At 33.9% G+C, this 24838-nt stretch overlaps 2 protein-coding genes across 12 annotated transcripts; one reads left to right on the forward strand and one right to left on the reverse strand.

Moving 5' to 3' along the window:
• The first annotated feature begins 70 nt into the window (after positions 1 to 70).
• LOC136996846 (tubulin polymerization-promoting protein homolog) lies at positions 71 to 5753 on the forward strand. Of its 3 annotated transcripts, none has more exons than XM_012370647.2 (5): positions 71 to 356; positions 460 to 509; positions 1032 to 1356; positions 1696 to 1831; positions 2119 to 5753. In XM_012370647.2, the coding sequence occupies exons 3-5, from the start codon at positions 1040 to 1042 to the stop codon at positions 2299 to 2301; spliced, it is 636 nt and encodes a 211-aa protein (XP_012226070.1). In that variant the 5' UTR covers positions 71 to 356; positions 460 to 509; positions 1032 to 1039; the 3' UTR covers positions 2302 to 5753. The 3 variants fall into 3 exon arrangements, with proteins under 3 accessions (XP_012226070.1, XP_012226069.1, XP_012226072.1); XM_012370649.2 differs by lacking the exon at positions 460 to 509 and having other exon boundaries at positions 76 to 356; positions 2119 to 2209; positions 5316 to 5753; XM_012370646.2 differs by lacking the exon at positions 460 to 509 and having other exon boundaries at positions 73 to 356.
• On the reverse strand, positions 5050 to 23857 carry rols (rolling pebbles). 9 transcript variants are annotated; one of them, XM_012370638.2, is made up of 19 exons: positions 23641 to 23857; positions 22752 to 23493; positions 19967 to 20067; positions 19309 to 19458; positions 13659 to 14035; positions 13104 to 13224; positions 12688 to 12831; positions 12424 to 12564; positions 11121 to 11690; positions 10646 to 10971; positions 9928 to 10206; positions 9116 to 9559; positions 8516 to 8722; positions 8096 to 8362; positions 7677 to 7972; positions 7047 to 7498; positions 6500 to 6801; positions 5989 to 6408; positions 5050 to 5612 (listed from the first exon to the last, which is right to left on the reverse strand). In XM_012370638.2, the coding sequence occupies exons 4-19, from the start codon at positions 19403 to 19405 to the stop codon at positions 5310 to 5312; spliced, it is 4746 nt and encodes a 1581-aa protein (XP_012226061.1). In that variant the 5' UTR covers positions 19406 to 19458; positions 19967 to 20067; positions 22752 to 23493; positions 23641 to 23857; the 3' UTR covers positions 5050 to 5309. The 9 variants fall into 9 exon arrangements, with proteins under 9 accessions (XP_012226061.1, XP_067204316.1, XP_012226064.1 ...); XM_067348215.1 differs by lacking the exon at positions 19967 to 20067 and having other exon boundaries at positions 13104 to 13221; XM_012370641.2 differs by lacking the exon at positions 19967 to 20067.
• Between the last annotated feature and the right edge of the window lie 981 nt (positions 23858 to 24838).

Raw genomic sequence — 24838 nt, forward strand, 5'->3', positions numbered from 1 at the left:
AGATGCGGGAGGGTGTCTACGTGCTTCCTAGAACGAAAAGATCGATAGAATACATGCGCGTCTGGCTACGTCGCGACGCGCACGAATTCTCTCCTGAAACGCAACGCAACGTAACGCATCGCAACGCAGTTTGCGTTGCATACGTTCACTCTCGGATCTGTGAAGTGCGCAGTATAAAAATAAGCGAAATTGTGATACGCGCGTAAACATCCTCTTCGAACTCGGCATTGTGCGAACGTCATTATCACTGCCGTCGTCTCATCACGCTGGAATTAATGCTACGCGCATACTGACCTAGAAACATTAAACCTGACGGGTCGTCATCGTTAATTCTACCCTAGTAGCTAACAAGCTCGGTGAGTCGATTATTTGATCGAATTGCAAAATATATATAATATATATAATATACATAGGGATTTGTGATAAAAATAATCCGAATAAAAGATATTCGTTACACAGTTTGGATGGAGCTATAAAGGACGCGTTTCTGAGTTCAACATCTGATCATGGTAGCTATTAAGAATATATAGGTCATATATTAAAACATTAACAAAATCATTAATTTTATAAACTGTTTTATTATTTATTCTGTACCTTGGAGGAAATCTAGACACAGAGTCTTTGATTAGTTTCAAAGTGATTAAATTTTTATGTTTGTATTAGTTTTTATGGAAAATCACATACTGTAATACTATTGATAATTTTTATAAAAAAAGAAACGTTAGCAAAATTAAATTTTTTATTTATATTTACGAAAACTTTGGGTAATTTGCGTGAAAGTTTATAAACATATATATATGCTTTATATAAGTAATTGTGGAACTCTTGGCGTCTAATAACGTAGTGACATAAAATTTCGCAAGTACTAACATCATAGGGAAAAATAATAAATAAGTATACTCGAGCCGATTACCTTTCTTATGTGTGCGTTCTAATATTATAATAATAATTTGTCCTCGAAAATGCTCTCTTATATTATAGAATCCGTTTACGTTAAATACAATCGAATATATGATAAGCTTTCTTTTTAGTAATCACAATGCAAGCGGAGAAGAATGATATTGATACAGAAGAAAATAAGGCTGTCAATGACGCCGCAATAGCATCAGTCACGAATGAAGCAACAAATTTAAAGATCGACGATAATTCAACAAATTCGACATCAAGTAGTCCCGGTGGTAACGAATCCGGTAGCTTTTTAACAAGCTTTAAAGCGTTCTCCAAATTCGGTGATCTAAAAAGCGATGGTAAACTGATTACCTTAAGCCAAAGTGACAAATGGATGAAGCAAGCAAAAGTGATCGACGGAAAGAAGATTACCACCACTGATACGGGAATTTACTTCAAAAAGCACAAGTATGTCTTTTATGAAATATATTTATTATATTCACATTTTACTGTTATCCTGTCATCAGATTATGATTAATATAACTACAAGAATCATTTGAAAAGCAATCTTGTAATAAAAGACTGTATTTTTCTTTTTGATATTACTTTTCCGAAATCCAATTTCTCAAGATCTTTAAAGTAGCCGTTTATTGCTTACTTAGGAGCTGCATTAAGAAAAAAGAAATCCAAATATAAATTAATATAATATATTATTCAGATTAAATATTATTAATTTAATATAATAATTATACTTAATTAATTATTTATTTCAACATCTTTTTGTTAACATCTTTTTGTCAATGGTAGATCCATGAAACTTGGTGTTGAACAGTACAAAGCGTTTCTCGACGAATTGGCCAAAAGTAAGAAAGTAGAATTGACGGAAATAAAAAAGAAAATGGCTAACTGTGGACCACCTGGATTTACCGGTGGCGCAAGTGGAGTACGTATCAAATACATATACATTTATCCCTAAGTTGATATTTTATATTACATTATTGTATCAAAAATAAAAGTGATCAACAAAGCGTATAATATAAGATAATGTATGATTAAACGTAAATATTTTATTAATGTAACACGACGCAAAAGTCGTGCTAAAGTTATGCTAAGGTCGCCGGCAGCAGGCATACATTTTTGCGTGAATCATGCGATTGGTTAAAGTATAATATGAATTAACGATTTGCAATGCAATTGCTTGCACTAATTTTTATTTAATAAAATTTGCAGGTAGGGAAGGCGGCGTCGACGGTTGACAGACTAACCGATGTTAGTAAATACACTGGTTCGCACAAGCAACGTTTCGACGAAACCGGGAAAGGTAAAGGCATAGCGGGTCGCAAAGATATGGCAGACACGTCCGGATACGTTCAAGGCTACCAAAATAAAGATACTTACAGCAAGGCTCACTAATATTCATCAGGATACTTTGATGATAAAAATATTTGAGGCCACGTTGTTCGAGCAGCATGCGCACTCAAACTTTCGCTACTTGTAGCGGCTTGAATTTTTCTAACATTTGTTAGGAGTCTGCAGATATTTTGACTATCAACTTTGAAATTTATTTACTTTTATTATCCCCAATATTAGAATGACAATATTGTGATTAATAATTTTAACTAGAATTTTAACAATATGTTCACAGCAACTATATATATCCTTACTATGAAACTTTCACTTTACATTGCATTTTTTATGAACAAGTTTTCCGATAAAAGGCCTGGATAAAAGTTTTTCTCTAATAATTGATTTTTTCTATTAATTTTTTATTATTAATCTTATGTTCTTTTTGTAAATATAATATAGGTATTATTATTTTCAATTATAATTTTTAATTAATTTTGTGAGTTTGTTGATGAACATGTTAATGAGTAATAATTTGATGTATATAAAACCACGTACACAATTTATTTACAGTCCATGTAAATATTATTTACATTTATTGTATGATACAATTTTTTTGTTGCATAATTTATTGAAAATTTCTTGGACAAGAATGAATTTTTTTATATTTGTCTAGTTTAGTGAAGTAAACGAATATAATCAAGTTTGATATAAAAATATGTTAATATGTTAATATTACAATTGTGCAACATGGATAAAACATAATATCACTTATTATAAATCTTGCAAAAACTTAAATCAATAATTTTTTAATTAGGATAATATGCACAATTTTTGTATATAAGGCATAAACTTCTTCAACTGAAGAAATAATCATGTTTAACTTTCACCTGATTGCCCATTTATTTATGTAGAAAATATATGTTTGTCTTTCAAAGAGATATAATAAATGTAAGAACGAAAATCATCTACTATATAAAATAATATGAAAGATATTGACATTGTACAAGTGACAAAAAAATATTCGACGTACAATTGGATAAGTTATTTTTTACTCTGTATATGTAAAGAAATGTATTTTTCTTTGTATTAAATATTAATTAAGTGCATTCAAGCAAGCTTATTAGGTGTGCATTCAATTTATCAGCTTATACGTTGTTCTCTGATGTTTCAATTACACGAGTATATGTATGACGTTAAGTTCTTTACTTCAAAAACATGATTTGTACATTATAAACACGTGATATACATATATATACATATACTTGAGTGAAGTGTACTTACCGTAATTTTAAATGGTTTAATTATAATAACAAAGAAATGCAAATACATTTTTTATTTTTCTACTTTTTTTTTTGTTTTGTTTGTTTATCAGACGTTAGATAAAAATTAGATAAAATGTACAAAAAGAAGCGGTAGCGTCAAAGATTTATCAATCAAATCAAAGATGCGCTATGTGCGCGGAACAGCATGCGTCAAATATTTTCCGTGCATTTAGAATTATGTCTAAATAAGCAATTTTTTGGTCAATATTGACCAGCAATATTGACAATGGTTACTGAATATCCTGCATTATAATAATTGACCAATGTCGATTAATATATTATAATTTGTTTCTCTAATATAACAGAGCGAATGATTTTTTTAACAATTCGATCGGTGAATTTTACTGAATAATGCGCGACAAATAAACTGTCATGCTTTTGTTAAAAATGATTAATACAAATAAATCTCAACACGATTTACCTCTATACTTTCAATAAGTTTACCACTTCTTCTCTTGTTGTTTTCTCACTAATTCTCATCTTGCCACTGTCATGTCTTTCCTTTTTTTTCATACTAACATAGCTACGTAAATCCGAATTAATGAAAGAGTAGTGCAAGAGAAAAAATGGTAGCATGGATAAAAGTGATCAACCGTGTGGAGACTCAACTATAAGATTTTAGAGGATGTTATATAAAAAAATATATCTTAAAGATTATTAAACTCTACCAAACGATACGAAAGTTATTTTAAAAAAATGCTCTTGAACTCTCACTTTAAAGACGGATATTTCAAAAGTGCATTGTAAGAACAAATTTTATACGAGAACTTATGGAATTATTATTATCTGATCTACACATTATTGAGAGATTGTCCATTTTTATTAGAACACCTAATATATTTTTATTGCTCCAAAAATATTTTTAATCGGCAAGATACGTACAGACAGGTATAAAAATACTAAAAAAAGAATTTTCAAGTACATATCGCATCCCTGCAAGAAAAGTGACAAAAGTCAAAAATATAAAATTGTTCCTGATTGAAGGCCGATATATTTAGAACACAATCCGCACATAATACGAAATTCGAAAAATTTCGACATGTGTCACTCTTCTTGTGAGGGTGCGATATAACTCGTAGGATAATTGGAAACAATATAGCTAATAGCATTAACTATAAATTTTTGTTTAAAATTGATTTTAAAGTATAATCGCATTTCATAAATTAAATATAGTATAGATGATATACTTGTCAAAATATTGTAAAGCATCGATAATTTTAAAAGCGAGTTGTGAGTGTTCGCGTTAATACAAATCCGTACAAATTGTTCAACAATTATATTCTCAAGTTTATCTTGAGTAAAAAATTAAATCTTGAGCTATATAATAGGATATAAATTTGATCGAATTAATCTCTCGCGTTGAATTTTCCTACAACGCTAGGAAATAGATACATAAATCTATATAATAAGTTATTCAAAAATATAAAATATATGTAAAAGCTGCGCGTTATCCGTCTCAAAAAGCGTAATTGTGTTAGAGATGTACTTAAAATACAAGGATATAATAATTTTTTTATTGTTCGACGAATTTTTATCACTCAATTTTCAATATTCGATAAGGCACAAAGTGTGAGATATGTAAATTTTTACAGAGAGGTTTAAATTGGAATAAAATTTATTTGGCCGTTTTTTGAATCCAGCCTTAAATTATATCACGCATTAATAAAATCGTAAATTATCATCGTCGTTATTATTGTTACTATGTTTGTATCGATTTGCCCTAATTTATTCGAGTATTTTAACTAGATATTGTTACAGTTCTGTAAGAGTATCCACTGACGCCCGTAGACGAGATGTAACGATGCAATCATCGTGTCCTTTACTTGTTCCGGCATCATCGATCCGAGAGAGAATCTCATCCTTCAAAGTCGTAAGTACTTTACGATCTTGTCTATTGTGAATTGGTGCATTTTGCAGAGCTTCCTGAACATCCGATAGAGCGTCTTTAAACAAACCCAAATTGACGTGCGCTTTGGCTCTAGCATAAAACGCTTCGTAAGACATGGGTCGAATACTGAGAGCTTTGTCAGCAAGTTCGATGGCTTCGTTATATTCCTGTTAAAGAACCATGTTTTATATTTATCGATGTGAAAATAACATAGATATTTGTGATTCTTTTAACTTTTAAGCAATAAAAATGTTTATTGTAAAAAATGCTTCTATGAAAAAAATAATTAAATTTATCTAAAGAGTGTATATTTCATATTTTTTTAGAGTGTTGAATTTCAGTCTGCCATGAAAATTTTGATTCTAAATCGTGAACGTCGACAGTTAAAAAACACCTTTTTTTTTAAATGATACACATGTATCATGTGTTATGGTCTTCAAAGTATATATGCACATGTATATGCGTCATTAATACTTAAAGAATTAATGTAGACATTTAGTATTATATATAAGCTACGTGAATCGAAAAGACTGAATTACTAACGTTCATCTTGCGCTTGCATCGGCTGAGATTTAGAAGAAAATTCATCCGAAGCTGCGTAAGAGTATGAAGTTGCAGTATTATGTGACTTTGTTCCTGGTTTTGGCAATCTTCTTCCGGTGAAACTGGGAACTTCCTGAGAGCATACACGTATCGATGCGACGCTTCCTTTAATCTGTTCTTTCGATACAAAACATTGCCGTCTTCCAACAGTTTATTTAGCAGGATTATTAAAACGTCGGGTTTTCCTGCCGCCATGGTCCATGTAGCGGGACCTAATTTAGCACCACGACGCAAGAAGCATTGAACCACTGGTATATTGCGACACCCGACAGCTCTGTCAAGAGGTCGCATGCCGTGAAGATCGACATGTTCCACCGCGGCTCCCTTCTCAAGTAATAGTTGTACCAATTTTGGATTACCCTATGTGTAGTTTTTATGAATATTAGATTACAAATACTGACAACATGACAAACGACAGAAATAGTGTATGTAGGTCGAAAGAAACATCCACCTGGAATGCTGCTAAATCCAAAGGAGTTCTCCCAGTATTGTCATTCGTATTGACATCGGCGCCGCGGTCGAGTAATATTTGTACAGCAGCTAGGCGTCCTCGAATGCAAGCCCAACAGAGAGCAGTGAGTCCTTCCTTATCTTTCGTTTCTATGATTGATCCTTTATCAAGGAATAGTTCCACCAGATTAATGTGACCTTCGGAAGCGGCCATCATTAACGCAGTACGATTAGCAAAATCGCGTTGTTCTAAAAGCGATATAGCTTCGTCCAACATTGTATCCGTACTGGTGGATAGATTTCCTGTGAAATGATTCTACAATTGTAAAGCCGGTCTCTCTGTGATCGAAATTTTTGATTGTGAGTACAGATTGATAGTGGATCTATCAATGCGCTAATGAAACTTGAGCTTTACACGACCGCGTGACTTTTAGACTTGTAATTTTAATCAAATGTACCAATAGCGATGTTTTCAGTACGACATTTTGCACTTTGATTATTTTTTTGTGCATAAAGTTTTTTCTAATAAATAAAATCTTGAAATAAACCTTGCAAAAGCCTTTCGGCGGTACCCCAGTGTCCTTCTCTGGCGGCGAGCATGAGAGGAGAAAGGCCTTTCGCGTTTACAATTGTGGGATTAGCACCGCGGGCCAAAAGTGCGGAAACCGTCGCGGTTGAGCCGTTTGCAGCAGCGATTGTTAGAGCGGTTTCGCCTGTCAATGTGTCAGGGTGATCCACAATCACCTCGGCCATATCTAGAAGATACTCTACGACATCTTCGTGGCCTTGCGACGCAGCTCCGACAACGGCTTGTTGAGCGGCTTCCTCTCGGTCTATTTCCGTGGTGCCATTCTCCATTTTGCTTTCATCGGCTGGCACAATCCAATCACAAGCGAGAAGATAGCCAACCACGGATAATCTTCCGTGCCTTGCCGCATGCACCAAAGGACACTGGCCGGCCATATCCGCGTGCCCTAATGACGCTCCAGCGGCAACCAATCTGTGGAATATATCACAGTAAGCAATTGCATTATTTTCACGCATATGACACGATATACCTCCCATTTGGTAATTTAAATGAGGACTTGATTATTTCAGAATCTTGAATCTTTTTGTATATTTATTCAATTCTGAAATATTGCATATACTTATTTAAGATAAAACATGTATAATTGTACCTTCTGACAACGTCGCAATGCCCACGGGTAGCTGCCAGCGAAAGCGCGGTACAACCTTGGCTATTAGTCAGTTCGACATCGGCACCAAATTCCAGAAGGAGGGACACCATTTCGACGCAACCTTCGTACGCGTACATACATAGGATCGGTGCGTTACCGAGATATTCGGTAATGTGATTCGGAGATGCACCTGCCAGCAGAAGCAATCGCGATACCTTTACGTTTGGGCTGTAAATGTTCCGAAGCATGCACAACGCCGAGGAGATGCATTCGGACGACAAAGTCAGCCAAATAGCCTAAAGACGAATACAGTTTGCTTAAATTCTTGCCGTATTTATATATTTATATATCAATTTGCTGCCATACGCTTATTGTATTAAATAACAAATAAAATAGAGAAAGAAAAAATAAAGACTTACCTGTAAATCACGCGAAGGCCAGCACGGAGCTGCGTTTCTATAAACATGTGCCTTTAATACGTGGTGACCGAGTTCCAAGACTTTGTCACCGTCCAATGGCACTTCAACACGGGATAATCGAAACGCTATTGCCGCATGTCCGAGTCTATAGTCACATAGGAATTTGGTTGATTCCCCCTCGTCCCTTCTGATCAACCATTCCCTGAACGATGGATGGAAGAACATGTACGTATTGTCCAAGCGTTTTACAAGAAAACCAGAGAGCATCTGATGAAAAAAGAGTAGCGCGTTAAATGATACGGATATAATTACATGTAAATATATACATATTATTATATATATATAAAATCCAAAGATACGCATAATTATGAAACCAAGATATCATGGTAAAAATGAGCAATCTTTCAATAATATACTTGCCTTAAATCTCTGTAAAAAGTCTTCCCACGAAATAAAATTGTCAGTTATTAGAGAATTTACAGAATAAAAGATTTCGAGTAGAGTCAATGGATACAGAGCTGCTAGACAAACAGCCAGAAGAGGTTGCACTTTGTCAAATGAAGCTGCAGTAGGAAACCTCAGATTAAAATGCAGCAGAAAGATCTGCGCGAGAGAGACTGGTAATACCTAATAAATAAAATATTAAATTTCACTTTTCAGTGTCTTTTTGTAACATTGAAGTAATAGTAACTTAATCCCTTAAGTGTTGAAAAATGAAAACGCTATTTTCACAAAAATAATTTCTGTAAAAAAATCTAATTAAATTTACGTATTCGAATGTGTATTCGCGGTTTTTTAGAACTGCTCAATTTAAATTTGTAGTAAAAGTTTTGAAATTCCGAGAAATCATGATATATCCCAATATAGCAATTGAAATTTGGATCAAGAGATTTTATGTGAAACTTTTTCAGAAAGTCGCTTTTTAAATTATCCATATTTACGTCATTAACACTTAAGGGAGTTAGTTGTGTTTATATTTCATTCAATTATATGTATATTGGAAGATATACTTGCACGTACATTGTAACTCGTAGATTTAGCGACTAAATGCCCGCTTTCGATAAAATCAAGCGTCAGCTTGGCAAAAAGAAAACTACCTCTGGCTAGCGTGAGTAAGTGCGAAGCGAATCTTGTTTGATTCGCGTTGCATGATGATTCCATCTTGCCGTTTATTGATGCACTTATATTCGCTTGTATGGAAGGACTCTGTGCGATTCTATAACCAATATAATCGGACAAGTCCTTCGTGATACTACTTCCAATCGCATCGTTTGCAATCTTATCTAATGAGATCCTCATGTATGGTAGTTGCTTCGCGCAGTTCAACAATTGTGTTCTGACCGTGCAAACGATCTTTAACCAATCGGGAATGTTAGATGCATGCCTTGTCAATAAAGAAGCTATAGTATCACCTTTGTCCGGCCTGTGATACTCCGCTTCACAGATGGCATCGATTAATATTACCTGAAAACAAAGTATGTCGAGTAAAACACCTAAAACATAATAAGTATACATCTCCACACAATGTAACATAACGTAACGTGACATTTTATCAAGTGTAAAACTTATTTCAATGAATCAACAATATTGTAAACTTAAAGATGAATCACATGTTAAAACATTGACAAAACCGCTAAAAGAAATTTATATATTATATAATTATTTATTTTAAATATCTGTGCAAAACATAGGCATAGAGTATTAACATTTAATATTATACAATACAATTTTAATTGTTTGATTTCTCAGTTTTTTATAAGAGATGAGAAATACTTTGTTTTTAAATTTTGAGAACTTTCAGCTAATGTTATACAGCCATTTCGTTTATTTACCATATTCGAAGCTGGAAGTCTATTAGCTTTCTTCAAAGTTAAAAGTGGTTCGATGATGCCTCTCGAGAGTGCAAGATCCGGATCGACGGTGCATTCTCTTTGCGATAACGAGCCCTGAAGATGAGGCTCGGACAGAAGATATTCCCTATATGAGATCAATTGAGGAGCTTGGCAGAGTTGCGCTGCTAGCGAGTGAATTAAATCCGGCACCAAACAGGTACTGTTATTGTCTGCTTGGCAAAAGTGATAAGCCACTACGTGCGATGCTAATTCGCGAATCTGCAATGTGATATATCCGACTAGTGTATCATCTTACTAATTGTACGATAAAAAAGAGAAAATTATTATATATTATATTTTATATAATATTATTGTTATACAGATTACATTATTCCATAAAAAATAGATAACACTTTTAGACTTTCAACATTCTGTAGTTTGATAAAAAAAATGTTCTCGAAAAATTTATGACAAATGTCAAATACTACCTACAACATTTTATCTAGAAAATGCTCGTTTTAAAATTTGGCTACGATTTTTTTTGGCCAAGTTACGCAACTTTGAAACTAAACCTGCATTTTTTACGTTAATGTTAATTTAAAGTCGTGCAACTCCGCCGATTTTAAGGCGTCTGAAAAGTGTTTCTTATTTTTTGTGGAGTAGTGTAATAAATATAAAAAATAAAAAGCATTAGAAAAAACACTAATTCCATAAACACCTTTTCGTTAGTATATCGAATGTTTGCTTGCAGGGTCGCGTTATTGCCCTGTTTCTCCTTCTCGTTGCATTCTTCGTTCACTTCCAAGGGTTTCAACTGTTCTCTTCTTCTTCCGAAGCAACTATGTTCTACTAATTGTAAAATAAGCGCGGTTTTTCCTGTGCCCGGCGATCCAGAGATCAGGATGCCAGGGCTGGAGCCGTTGATCATGCATTCTAATTCGTGCAACAACCATTGTCGTCCCGCGAAGAGTGGGTCCTCTTCCAATAATGGCACCTCGAAAAACAACGGCTTCAGAGTTAACTGCGTCGCATGAACAAAACGCACTGAAATCAATATGAAACTTTATTATCTTATTATTCTTGTTTTACATACAGCGTGTTCCAAATAAAGAATAAATTAATCTTCGTGAAAAATCTATCAAGATTGCTCAGTCTCTAAGATTGAAAGTATTGAATTCAAGTATAAAAATTACGTTTGGCATCGATTGATCCTTTGACGTTGCCGGTTCTTGCTGATCTCCGGACGCAAGATCGTCTGTTTTTCAACTGGCCGAAATCATTGGTCTGGCCTGCTTGGGTTGTGTTAACGGAATGTCTCCTGGGCGTAAGTGGACTGGAGCTGCCGTTTGATAGACCAGAGACGGACACGGACATGGACATGGACATCGAAGTGGACGTGGATACCGATGCCACACTGCTAGTACTGTCGCAGTCTCTAGATTTGGCTTTACTTTTGGCCTTGATTTTCGGCTTGACAGGACATCGTAGCGCGGCGTCCGCTTCGCTCGACGTACCCGTCAACGTCGACACCGGGCTTGTATTCGTTGACGTCAACATTTGCGCTTCAAAACTGGTTAAACTACTGAACGAGGCCGCGGAGCTGTCATGTCCTTGTATCGGAGCTTGTGAGGAACATGTGTCCGGTTCCGCATTCGCGTTCGCTCGACCGGATCCCAATAATAAGCCCAATTTCATGTACAAATCCGACTGCGACGACTTCTTAGTTTTCGAAGATAGTGGTTTCACGCAACCGCCCTCGTCGTCTATGGAGATAAGTCGAAAAATTGATTATGAATACTGGTATGATATAGCGATATAAAAACAACCAAATCAAATTCACGAAAATGCTTCGTGCTATGTACTTAAGAACCAACGTACAGAAAGAAAATCACACTCTACTAGGAAATGCAGTCAATTATCTTTCAACAATTTTAATAAGCTTTTAACATGTTGCAGTGTAGATCAAAATAAAAGACATATAAGTACTACATCGCACATTAAGTGATTGAAATCCTTTTGAAATAAAATTAACATGATTCTGAGAGAATAGCATCGAAACGGAAGATGGATATTTCAACTAAAACTTGTGTGATTTTTTAAATACTTAATAATAGTGCATTTTCGAAAATTTTTCCAAACTTTTTGCAATACATAACAATTTTGTAAAATCTAAATTTTCATACAAATTTTTGCATCTTGATGTTTCAAAGATATTTCCTAAGATTTTGCTTCAATGTAATATTTTCTTTCGACGCCTTAATGTACGATTGAACACAAAGTGTGCGTATCATGCTCTTAAAAAGAGATGTCACGAGAAATATTATTGAAAGGCAAATCTTCGCATTAGAAAAAGGGTGCGAATGTTCCGTGTCGACAGACACAAATTCAGATTTGCGCGTGACAACTCTTGAGATTCTTCCACATACATTCGCAAACTCTAGCATGTTGAACATGTCTCAATGACAATACACGTCAGATTCTAAAAAGTCTTCCTGCCTGCAACTTTATTCGACGAACCGATCAGCTGATTCAGCCCGTCATTAGCCGTGCCTTGACTGCTACTCCATAAGGATTTGATTTTTCCTAGGACAACGCCAGGCCATTTCGCTTTTCCTTCCCAGGATGAGGTCATCCAAACTGTGTAGGTGCTTGACGTTATAAAGGTATTCGACGCGATTTGAATCGATGATAAATTTGGCTTTTTGAAAACGAAAGTGACATTTGAAGATTCATAGCTAATTTGAAATGAAAAATGTATACCTGATAATGCAGAAGGATTGTCATTCGCAGTCGGTTCGGGTGAAGATGCTGTACGTCTCGAAGATCTCTGAGCAGCAAGCGAACTTCTGAGCATTTTTGAGTTGAGAAAGAATCTTCTTCGTTGATTCGGCGGTGTTGGACAACCTGTAACATCGTTCTGACAATTAACTATCATCAAGTCCAAGAAAGCACTGGTTTTTCTTTTATTTTTTTATACATTTTCACTGGTTATTGAAATATTCATCGGTAATGCTTATTATTATTTGTAGGAAATAGAATTTATATAACAGTTTTTAATTGATAGAGCAGTCTTTTAGCAAAAATAATTATTTTTTGAGACCTTAAATCGAATTCTAGAAAATGGAAAAAAACAACGATTTGCACTTTGCCGAGAATTGTTTGTCTGATTGACGTACTTTGCGTCATTTCAAGTTTCTGCTGATCTTGAGAGATAGATGGATCTGGAAGTGATGGAAATTTGGTTTTCAAATTCTTCACCATCGCTGCCAACGAAAGATTATCTTCTTCACCTCGCTGCTGAAAACAAAATAATAAACGATGAAGAAGATTGATTATTTGTGCGATCAGTGTAATAAATAAAAAGATAATAACGAGAAATTCGCATTTTTCTGTAGCATTCCATGCTTTTTCTTCCTTCATAAATAATTATTTTTTCTTTAATTGTATTTTTAGTTAATTAGAAATACAGCAAATGAGAGAATACTCTTAACAATTATTATAAATATTTAGAGCATGTCGTTTCATATAAGAAACGAAGCTAAATGTATTATGTTAGTAGAGAAAACACTTTTCAGACGCTCAAAATTGAGCAATCTTTTCGAATCTTTTGCTCGAGTTTCAATTTAATTGTAATAATGTTATTTCGAGACAAAACTAGAGGAAAAGACAAAAGAAAAGCAAAGAATTTGTCATGTAATTTCTTCTTTTCATCATCGCAGCAATAGACTTACGTGCATAACTCGCGATGGCAAATTCGCCCTCGTAGTGATTTTAATGCGTGGTCTAGGGCTGCCGCAGAGAGAATTCACCGTCGATGACTCACCGAGCCAACCGTCCGTGGGCGCGAAGACGGACAGTGAAGTCGCGAAAGCAGCACACTCGTCTCTTAAAGATAGTTCTTTCAGCCCGTCATCGCCGTTAAAATCATAGTCGCGCAGACAGAGCGGACAAGCCTCATTGCAGAATAGACAGGAGTAGCAACGCTCATGGCCGCAGGAGTCGATCAGGCGACGTTTCTTGCCTTTATCAAACGGCATCTCGCAGGACGGGCACGTAGATCCGCCCAGCATCCCAGTCGATTCGACCAATGCTTGTATCTGCGCCAAGTCTGTAAAAAACAAACAGCTATTTCATGCTTACTTTAATTAATAATCTTGAAATTATATACAATTTATCAATTCAGAGTTGTCGCGCAATTTAATTAGAATCTCTCTCTCTTGAGAGAGAGAGAGAGAGAGAGAGAGAGAGAGAGTGCGCGCGCGCGCGCGCTAGGTATCAAAATAACAAAAGGTAAATACAAAGTACGAGGAGTAAATCAGATGTTAAAAATTAACTTCTGATAATATGGATTAACTAATAATAAGAATTTATTTCTCTGTGGAGCGCGGCTTCATAGGAAAATGGAAAGAGAGAGGAAAAGGAGGAAATTGCGCGATCCTTTATACCAGTAACTCCGCGTGAGGCAGGTGCAACTCTGCAACCTGGGTTACCGTAAGCGAGGTCAACGCACTTGAGTTCGGTGCCGCGTCGTGAAGACCTTCACTTCCACTCTAAACTCGTACATCGTTATCATTTTCTTCGCAAAAACATTTTAATGATTCAAAAGCATCTTTATTACAGTGTCTTTGTTCAATTTTCATCATTACATTCACATTGATTACACGCCGATAGATACTAATATCTCTGTCCAGCTAGCCTCCACTTTACAAAAACAAAAAATTAAGCAGCACAAAAAAATAGTTATTTTCAAGCTCTTTTATTTTGTAAATTAAAAATTTTGAACTCGTCATACTGTGCAAGAATATAATAATTTTTATGAGAAGTCTAATTGTAAGATCCGATAATCTCAATTCTTCTCAACTCGTCGACTCACGTAAAGTCTCGTTGCGCATTTCATCTTATTTTCCGCAGTTCCAACTACGCACAATCGTTGGATTATCCTGCTTTTGATTCACTAAAAGAAGGCTTACAAAGAAAAAATTTCATAATGATAATGATGTGAAAGTTACGATGCACAATCAAATTATTCATCAAGAAAAAAATTATTTACACAATTATTTTACAAATCTAAAAGTTGCCCCAGCGTTTGAGGAAATATGTTGAAAAATAGAGTGTGACTATGTAGAAAAATAATCTACAAATGTAATTTTTATAATAAATATATTTTATAAAATAATGGTTTTCCGGAAACTTTTTGTCTTGTCCTTGTAAGATTACCAGTCACCGTCTCGCTCTTTCGTGCACTCATTACTCACGTGTTACAATCATTTACGGATCGTGGATTGTACGTACACATGTTAGAATATTTTGTAAAGAATGATGAATACTCGTAAGATCTTTTAAAAGCGGATAAGTTTTTTATGTGTATCAAATTATATTGTCAATCTTGTGTACATATAGAGCGACCAATTGTTTTATTTAAAATTGAATAATTAAAAAATGTTAAAATATGTATATTACAAAAACATGTATGAATTCACTTTATACAAAGTGCAGAATAATGTATAATTATAAGAACAATTCATATTCAAGCTGTAGCAAATTGAAGTCATTTTTTTGCAGCTGTGCTGTTTTTTTCGCGAGACACACCTCTTAAAAGAGCCATTCAACTGACCTACTTATTGATATGATGGTGGCTCACAATATGGAATATATCTGAACCAAGTAACAATATTTCAGATACATTTCCTAAATAATAAACAAAACATAAACGTTATATAGACATAGAATGTAAAACGTTTATTTCTTTAATTACGCAAAGAATTTAAAGACAACATGATATTCATAGGACTTTTCGTATTAATTTACACACACACATAAATTATTATATATATATATATATATATAATTTGTATCTTGTGTGTTAAATAAATATATTAGAATAATTAAAGTTCAATATGAGATAAACATGCATCATTTAAATATGCAAATGACAGAGAAAGTTAGACTTTCTGCTGTATCCAGGGCAAGGTGCATGCTACAGGTGTGTACGTTTCACAACGATGGATTGCAGGTTGTCGTGGAATATTAGTGAATATAACATCCAGTACATTAAGGAAGAGTTTGAATACATGTCCGTTCAATTATTTCGTTCGATACATTACATTCTATTTACTTTCAACTTTAGCAATTCCAAGTAGCAAATGATCGTCATCTGGCGTATTTTTGTCGTCATAATAATCAATTATAACGGCAAAAAAAACGTCAGACGATTACTTGCTACTTGGGATATTTTTTAACATTTTATTTTGTAGATTTTTGAAACAAGGATAAAAATTTTTTATTCAATAAATTAATAGTTCATACTTAAAAATATCGATAAATTTTTTGTATTAAATAATATCAATTATTGCATATATGATTTTTTAAGCTTATAGATTTCTGATTGTACAGATTGCTATGCGCTCTCTTAGATCGCGTGTTTGAATCTGCAGACTAATTAATATGCAGAAGTCATCAATTTTATGCATTGTTGGTTGTTTTTTCGAAGCCAAACCAATGTCAACCTGATTCATAAATGTGATGTTTGTTTTGGAAAAAATGCATTCCATAAGAACCAGCAATCCAGCAAACCCAGATACATACGTGTACACTTCAAAACGGAAATTGCTTGTTCCACTCTGTAGCGTCAACCATCCCACACGCCTTTAGAACGTACAGCAATGTTCCCTACCTTTGATTCGCACTCTACACCAGAACGAAACTCACGGCATTCAGTTTAGTGTTGGAGATTACTGTTATTCCTCTAAAGGAGAGAGCTAGACGCTCGATAACCTATTATTAAATCGAACGAGACTCGACGTTTCTGCATATGCAGCTCTTATTGAAGGACATGAAAACAACTAAATATGCTCTGTTAGAAATATTGAAATATTGAAAACAATCTATAAAATTTTTATGCTTTGGCTAATATCTTAACATCTCGTAACCCACTCTCTTGATGTAAAAAGCGTTGATTCATCCGTTTTTTCGTAATATCGTTATCAGTTCCACAGTGTGGCATGTTTGAAGAAGCTTTGCGTGGAATTTAATCGCGTCTTTGATAATAAACGCATGATAACACTCGATCTAAGCGCCGAGGAATCAATATGATACACGCGATAGCATTCCCGCGGCGACTGGATCGTAAACTACATGTATATACTTGTCTGTCTCTCTATCTCAATTTTTATTTTGTCAAAATTATCATAAGTTATTTATGTAACCAAAAATGCGCGCGATGCGAAAGATTTGAAACCTAAATTATGCAATTTAAGACTCTTGGAATATAAAATATATTGTAATCCATATCGTTCTTTAAATGCTAAATAAATCCAACCTGTTTGTGCACACTTATCAGTGTGCTCGAAAATTTGACTTTAATGACAAATCCAATCCCCTTTAAATTGCGAATGAGAACCTTGTGAAGAAAGAAAGCAATGGACTCAATCTCAAACATAAACTCACCGAGTACAGAGAGGCTGAGACCGGAGCCAGGGCGAGGCGGTCTGTCGGGGGGAGCCATTTCCTTCTTCTCTCTTACACTTTCTCTCTGTTTCTCTTTCACACTATTCTCTGCTATGAAAATGTCTCTTTCTCACTCTTTTTCACGTATAGATACATTCTTCATTCATTCATCTAATAAAGATCCTTCTATACCTTCGGTACGGTACAAAAACCCACTTTAATCATATCACACATATTCACTAAGCGAATAACGCGAGAATAATGCGTGCAGTAGCACGATTAATATGAAGGTGCAAGGAATCGGCAATGAAACGCGCGCACTTGATAAACTCATTGGCTAACTATGGAGCACATGTATGACGGTGAATAGTAAAATCATACAATCTCGTCGAAATTTGCGACACATTCCGCACAGTGATCATTTTTTTCATGATAAAATATAAAATACACAAACATATATGCACAAAAATTCACAGCGTACTGACTGCTACCGATTGCTAAGCTGCCGGTCGAGTGCAGTATCTGGTGGACGAAACGCGGCGGCGCGCAACGCAACGCAGTGCAATGGTCATTTGCATGATGCCTGAATTGGTTGATTTGGTCGGCAGATCGGTCGACCGGTTGACTGGCTTAATCGGCTGGTGGTCGTCTAACAAGTCGACTGATCCTCATAGTCGTTCTTTCACGACGAGCGCTCTCTATCTCCGTTCATCTTTCTTTTTCTTTCTTTTCCTTTCAATCCGTTCTCAATCTCTCTCTCCCTCACAACGTTCCTTTCATCCTCACTAAAGAAACGCATGCGCATCTGCGGGCTGTTCAAGACTACTATAAGAGTCAGAATCTTTTACTTTCAGAAGTTTTATACGTGCTTACGCCTATAGAGTTCATTATTTTCTGACCAGTAGTATTAGGACAGGATTTGTTTTATTTTAATTTCCGCATTTATCAACAAACATCTGAATATTTTATTCTAATTAAAATATTTTCCTTTATTTTCTACTATCTTTTGCTATTTTTCGGGTATCATGTTATCATTTCTCGTCAGTAAAACGCTTCGTTCTTTCAGATGATAGAATCATCGATTCATTTTTGGCCTCATTTCGAAAACGCTCTCTTCGAAGAGGCCGTGCTGCATAAACTGGAGCACGTGTAATCAGAAGGTGCAATGTCTGAGGAGTACGCGACGCGTAAGATAAGATTTTTTATTTGAGGTTCAATAGATTTGCTTAATTATCGCAGCAATATGGGCTTACGTCATGCAGTAGGATGATCCTGAAAATGATTTGCATCGATTTAACACGCATGTCGACCGTTTTTCGTCTAATGCCTGCTGATTGTAGGCATTAGGATAGACTGGAAGGAAGAGCTCGTTATCGGTGAACTTGCAGTATGAACGACAGTCCGAGTATGATCCTCGAGTAGTTTAGTCGATACTTATTTTTTTCGGGGGTACGCAGTCTATTTACGGCTTCAATTATTAAATAGCGTGCTGGTACGTTGTGGATATGCGACTTGCATGTTCGCATTTTGTCAAATGCTTGTAGAACAAACGCTTATTTGCGCTTTTGAAATTGTAATGCTCTCTTTATATAATTCACTCCCATTAATCACGAAAGATTTTCAAGGCTCTCGAGATCGAGCCACTAACAATAAACAAATAGATGTAACGAACCATCGTCTTTTTAAAACAATTATTGTTTTTTTCTTTATTTTTGTTTATCAACAATAATTATTATACAATATATTATGGCTACTTCAACAAAAATAACAATTTAAAGATTGTGGTGTAAAATGAACAAACTTACGTTAGCGTAAGTGACAAAAAGTGTTTCACTAAGCACTCATGCATTGTTTAATTGTATTGACACAATATTTGTCTTCTTGCTAAAAAATACACACTCTAAAAATCTTTTATCCAATTTTTATTCAACTCACCTTTTTTGTAGATTTCTGCATTGACTAATGTGTCTTCATCATCAGTGTCAGATCCAAGGGACACTGGTGTGTATACGATGGATTCTCTCGATTTCATGTTTTCCTATTTCAATTACAATGCTCTTCTTTTATAGTACACTCGGCAACAAACTAAAATGCAAGATATAATTATGAGCTATATGTAAGTCGAAAGTTTGGTTTCTATTTAATTTGCTCTTTTTTTCTCTTTTATATTCTAATTAAATTCTAACGCACAGCTTCGTTTCTTTTTTTTTATAATTCTAGAGTAGCATGAAGAATTTTGTTTTTTTCAAGACCTTTTTAGGTGGGCAAACATAGGTCTCGTTCGAAAGGTCTTAAAAAGCCCTGTTGAATGAGACCGGAAAGAAAGGTCTCTATCTCTCACCTTTTCCGAGGAAATTACTTTCGAAGACAAAATTGAAACACTAAAATTACCGAAAAAGAACTGAAATATCTCACAAATGAAAGAAAGAAATATTGTAAGTAATGAGCTATCGAATTTATATTGCAACAGAATTTGTTTGTGCAATGAGATTTTGCATCTATATAGACGTAAAGAACAAAGTAGCGGCATACATCATGCGATAAAATAATTTATATAAATTTTTTATTTTTACAGCCTTACATGGTAACTAACTTTTTGTCACTATATGCGATTTCTCCTTGAGTTCAAGATGCAGGAGTTATTTCGGGAGGTGCGACCGCCATCGTCTCGACGTACCGATAGACGCCGTCATTCTTGTGGGATATAATCATCGAGAAAAATTACGTTTTACGCATTATAAGTATTAACAATTACGATAAAGGAGCAGCTCTTTGTAATAAATACATTAAATTTGTAATAATGTAAGAACGATACTCGTTTGCATTTTCAGGACTTTTTTGTTCTTAGATGGTATTACAATTGTGAATATATACATAGAATCCTTAAGAAAAGTTAAAAATTAATTGTATAATATTTGTTCTAAATAGATTTTATTTATATGTATGTTTTTTGTCTATATAGATGTGTGGTTTTGTCCTGAACGGTAGTTACGTCTTTGTGCTTCCAGAGGATCATAGATATAAGTACTTTAAATAAAAAATGATTCTGTGTCCGATTGTTTATTTAAAAAATTTGACAGATCATTGTTTATTTTAGTTTTCTTTTTAAATTGTAATCAATATACATTAAGCAAGTGTATTTATATTAAAATTAAGCCGTAAACTTTTATAAAGCGAATTAAAGTAATTAAGTCACAGAATGAAATAATGTGCGCGATCTCATAGCAACATTGAAAGAGTGAAGAGTAACGTGGGATAGCACCGACAGGATATGTTAGCATCCGTTTTCAGATTCTGTCAACGAGTTTTCACATAATGTATCTGTTGAAATGAACGTCAGTGCGCAATAAAAAAGAACAAGTGTTATATGTTATTGATTATTCACATCATGAATATGTATTATATGTATATATCGAGTACTCGTAATATCTGCAGAAATAGATATTCAAAAAATTTTTGTTGAACGTGCACGCGTGCATATGTATGTGAGTTACATTATATAAAAAAATATATATTATTTTATTATTGCCTATCATGTAATCATGTACATAACATTGAGGAAATTTTAAATATAAGCTTCTATTGTAAAATTCAAAGCTTGATGCTTTGCAATACCAATGCAAATCAGCATAGTTTCGTTAATTTTGCGAATTTCAATATGGGTTTTTGTTTAATATTAATAAATATTTCAATGTTGAAATTAAACATTAAAAAAAAATAAAAATTAGAAGTCTTCAAGGTGATATAATTTCCGAAAGTCACGAAAAAAGTGAATAATCTTGCAACTAACTTGCAATACATCTTGGCTTAAATTTGCCAATTTAAAATATTTCAAGTCGGGAAAGGTAAAGTTGTATCTCGACGATTTGAGTTGAACAAACTTGACTTCCTCCTATAAGAGACCCTTGCGACGCTTCGTTCTAATTTTCTTTTCTTCACAGCCGGGTGCGCACGTGCCACCCTACTACCACGTTGATACGAAAGCAGTGAGAAGTCGGGAAATCTCGTACAGAACACTAACAATAAATCCTATTACCATATGGTTTATGCATCTGATGATCCTGGGAACTGACAGGGATACATATCCGAAACTACTGTCGACATTACTCGCGAACTATATTTCTAGCTTCAAACAAACAAGAATTGACGATTGATTTATATTCTTCATGTTCGAGACTTACATAGGTATTCTTACAATAAATTGCATACTATATTATTAAGACGTATGACGTGTAAAATATATATTTTGATATAAAGATACAGAAGTTATGATTATAGTTGTCATTAAATGAAAACAATATTAACAATAATTTGATGAATAGTATTTTCTTGCGTAACGATCACAACGAAATTTTATAATAGTTTTATAATGACTTTCTAATAGGTTTAAAATTTTATAAAAACCATGTGCAATTTTTCAGACAAAGGTGTAAATGTAAAAAATGATCGAGCACGCGAGAGCACATCACCGAAAACGAAATGCCAACGCGTGTGCAGGACTTTCCGGCTGCACGCGAGAAGGTAGCTATGTCCCGCCTTGACGAGTGACTGTTGCATGCTGACAAAAATAGCAGCGCGACGATGTTATAAACCTATGAATACAACGAGCATTCGTATCAACCAGGCGAAAGGAAGAACCTACGTTTCTGGTCGATTTAAAGAATTATTCTGTCCGGAAGAAGTTCTATTTCCGATCCATATCTCTCCAAATATGGTACTAATTATTATAAAAGATTCATACTTTGCTCTCAACATTCTACAATTATTTAAATCCTTAATTGTTAAGAAATAAAAATTCTCTATAATAAAAAATAATTTGTATAAAAAAATAATTAAATTCACGTTAAGATCGTATATATTTTGGATTTCTTGGACATTCAAATTTGTGATCAAAATTTTGCAATTTTTTAATTGTAAACATAATGTAGCAATTAGAAAGATTATTTTGTGAACAAACACAGTTTTTTAAAAACAAAGTATCTTATAAATTTATAGAGAATCACATTCGTCACATTCTGACATAAGTAATCGCAATCTTGAGAAATCGATCGATCAATGTCTTAAAATATACCACATTGTTATAATATGGTACTTAATCTCACTGCAAAGTAAATCACTTTTTTTATATATATGTTTTCGCAATCGATGTGGAAAAACCGTTTAACTATGTTTCTCATGCCTCTTAGACAATTTAAGTTTAAATACTTTTTTTATATCTATTTTTTCTTGTCTACAAATTTCTGATAAAATAATGATTTAACAAATAAGATTTTGTTATCTATTTGCGCGCTTAAATGTCAATTTATAACGTCAGTTAGTAACTTTTTAATTAAATTTCTACTATTAACTATAAAGAATTGTCACATGTAAAAGCTTACCGGTATATCTCAGCCTCAAAATAGGGATGTCGTCAGGCCATCGACTCTTCCCGAGGTTTCTGCGTTTCGCACGTGTATGATGATACTTTGTTCTTTCTTTTTCGATTTTTTAAAATCAGAATGCACTTTTCAAACAGAAGAGAAATTTTGCTTTCGTAAATAAAACAAGTGGAAAGAAGCGATTGAGGAAAGCGCAAAAATACAAAGGAAAACTTTTGGAGCAATTGAGGCAGCTCGTAAACACATTTTGGAGACACGTTTTAAGAATATAAATAAATAAATAATAATAAAATAAATAAATAAATAAATAATAAATAAAACGTCCGGATAGAATGTAATGTTCCGCGAGCTTCCTTATTTTTTCGAAGACTTCTGGACGAATCTGCGTGCTCCGACTAACTGCATCGCGCTACACCGACTCGTTCTCGAGGGAAGGCTCCGTTGTAGCGAGTCTCTCTCCCTCGTACTTTACCCCACCAGATGTTAGACTTGACTATATTTTTGAGAACTGGGTGTAATCGAGCATTTTAGTTTTGTTTGAAATAATGGATTTATTTATATAGAAAATATGTATGTCTCATTGGAAAATGTCATGAGTCAGCCTATATGCATATTGACGAAGTTTTCTTTGTTCTTGAAGATTGGTCCCCAACAGCTAGATTTGTCATTTTTCTTTGACAATTGCTGTTGATAATATTGCTGCTGTTGATGTCCCGATGACATGCCTTCTTTTTTGTCTTTCCTATGATAAGAGAGAGTATCGTGACACTACACAGTACTATCTTGTTCTATAACTTTCTAATAAACATACTTTTTATAGTTAATTCACAGATTATACAAAATCCGTAATTTTTTAATTTTAGTTAACAAGTATAAATATTATACGTACTTAATTTCCTGATAAGGAAATTTAATTGTGGATCCGTTTATGTTAGTATACACCATTTTTCTATAAATCTTGAATGATGAACAATTTTGCTCTTCTTATTCTAGCCTTCAGCTGAATCGATCAAAGCTGATTAAAGATCAATCTACGTTGACGATGAGCAACGGTTCGAAGTTCAATAGTTAAACTTGCTGTTGAATATTATTTGGAAATTTAGTTGCTGCAAAGAGAATTATTGATTTCTCTTAATGTTGCGAAATTAATACATTTGATTTGTCACATAAAACTCTAATATTAACTCTTTGATATACGAAGTTTGATAAAAAAAATATCAACTATCGTCGAGTTTATTTTAACAAGTCATTTCGTTCAAATTTTATAGTGGTTTTTATCAATCGATAAGAACTAAATTCCAACAATTTTTATTACATTACTTTCCTGTTTTACACAGAAATTAACGTCACCGGTTCTTTTTCCTGTAAGTCAGGTGTTTTTCTCTTCAATAAATTAATGTAAAGTTGTGGTATTCTCTAAATGCACAAAAAATCGCAATGCAAGCTCGAAAAAAGGTGATAATTAAAATACTATTTTATCTTTATTTTGAAACGCTTTAAGATGTATGATATTATGAAAATTTTACATTTTGTCAGGCACTTTTTTCATTAAATAATTGACAGAAAAACAATAGTTATAATCGGCAAAAAGCATTTGAAAATAGAGATTCAGAATTTCGAAATGCTTTTTTCCTATACTTTATACAGTTGTTACAATGTAATAACATTTGTTACAATGTTACAGCTATCTAAAATTTGCCTTGTTTTTTGACGAAATTAATGTTTTTAAAAACAGTAGTTATTAATCCAATATTCTAAAATATAGTACAAAAAAATGGCAACATTAGATTTATTACATACTCTATGGCACGTGATGCAAATGAACCAGGACTAATAATTCAAGTCGATTGCCAGCGTTGCCTCGTCGACTCCCTTTGCGTGTTTGAAGATTTTTCGCTAATCTGTGGAGAATGCCAATAAATTTTCATGTATATATTTACATAAAATATTCAGATAATCTAGATACTATAATACCGTATTTCTGCAACACGGTTTCTGCACATTGCTGTAATACGGTTAGAGAAATACGATAAACTTTGCATAGCATGGTATTTTTGAAATTTTTGACCAAAATCCCGATATTAAAT

Source organism: Linepithema humile, chromosome 1, assembly GCF_040581485.1.
Source record: "Linepithema humile isolate Giens D197 chromosome 1, Lhum_UNIL_v1.0, whole genome shotgun sequence".
Lineage (NCBI taxonomy): Eukaryota > Metazoa > Arthropoda > Insecta > Hymenoptera > Formicidae > Linepithema > Linepithema humile.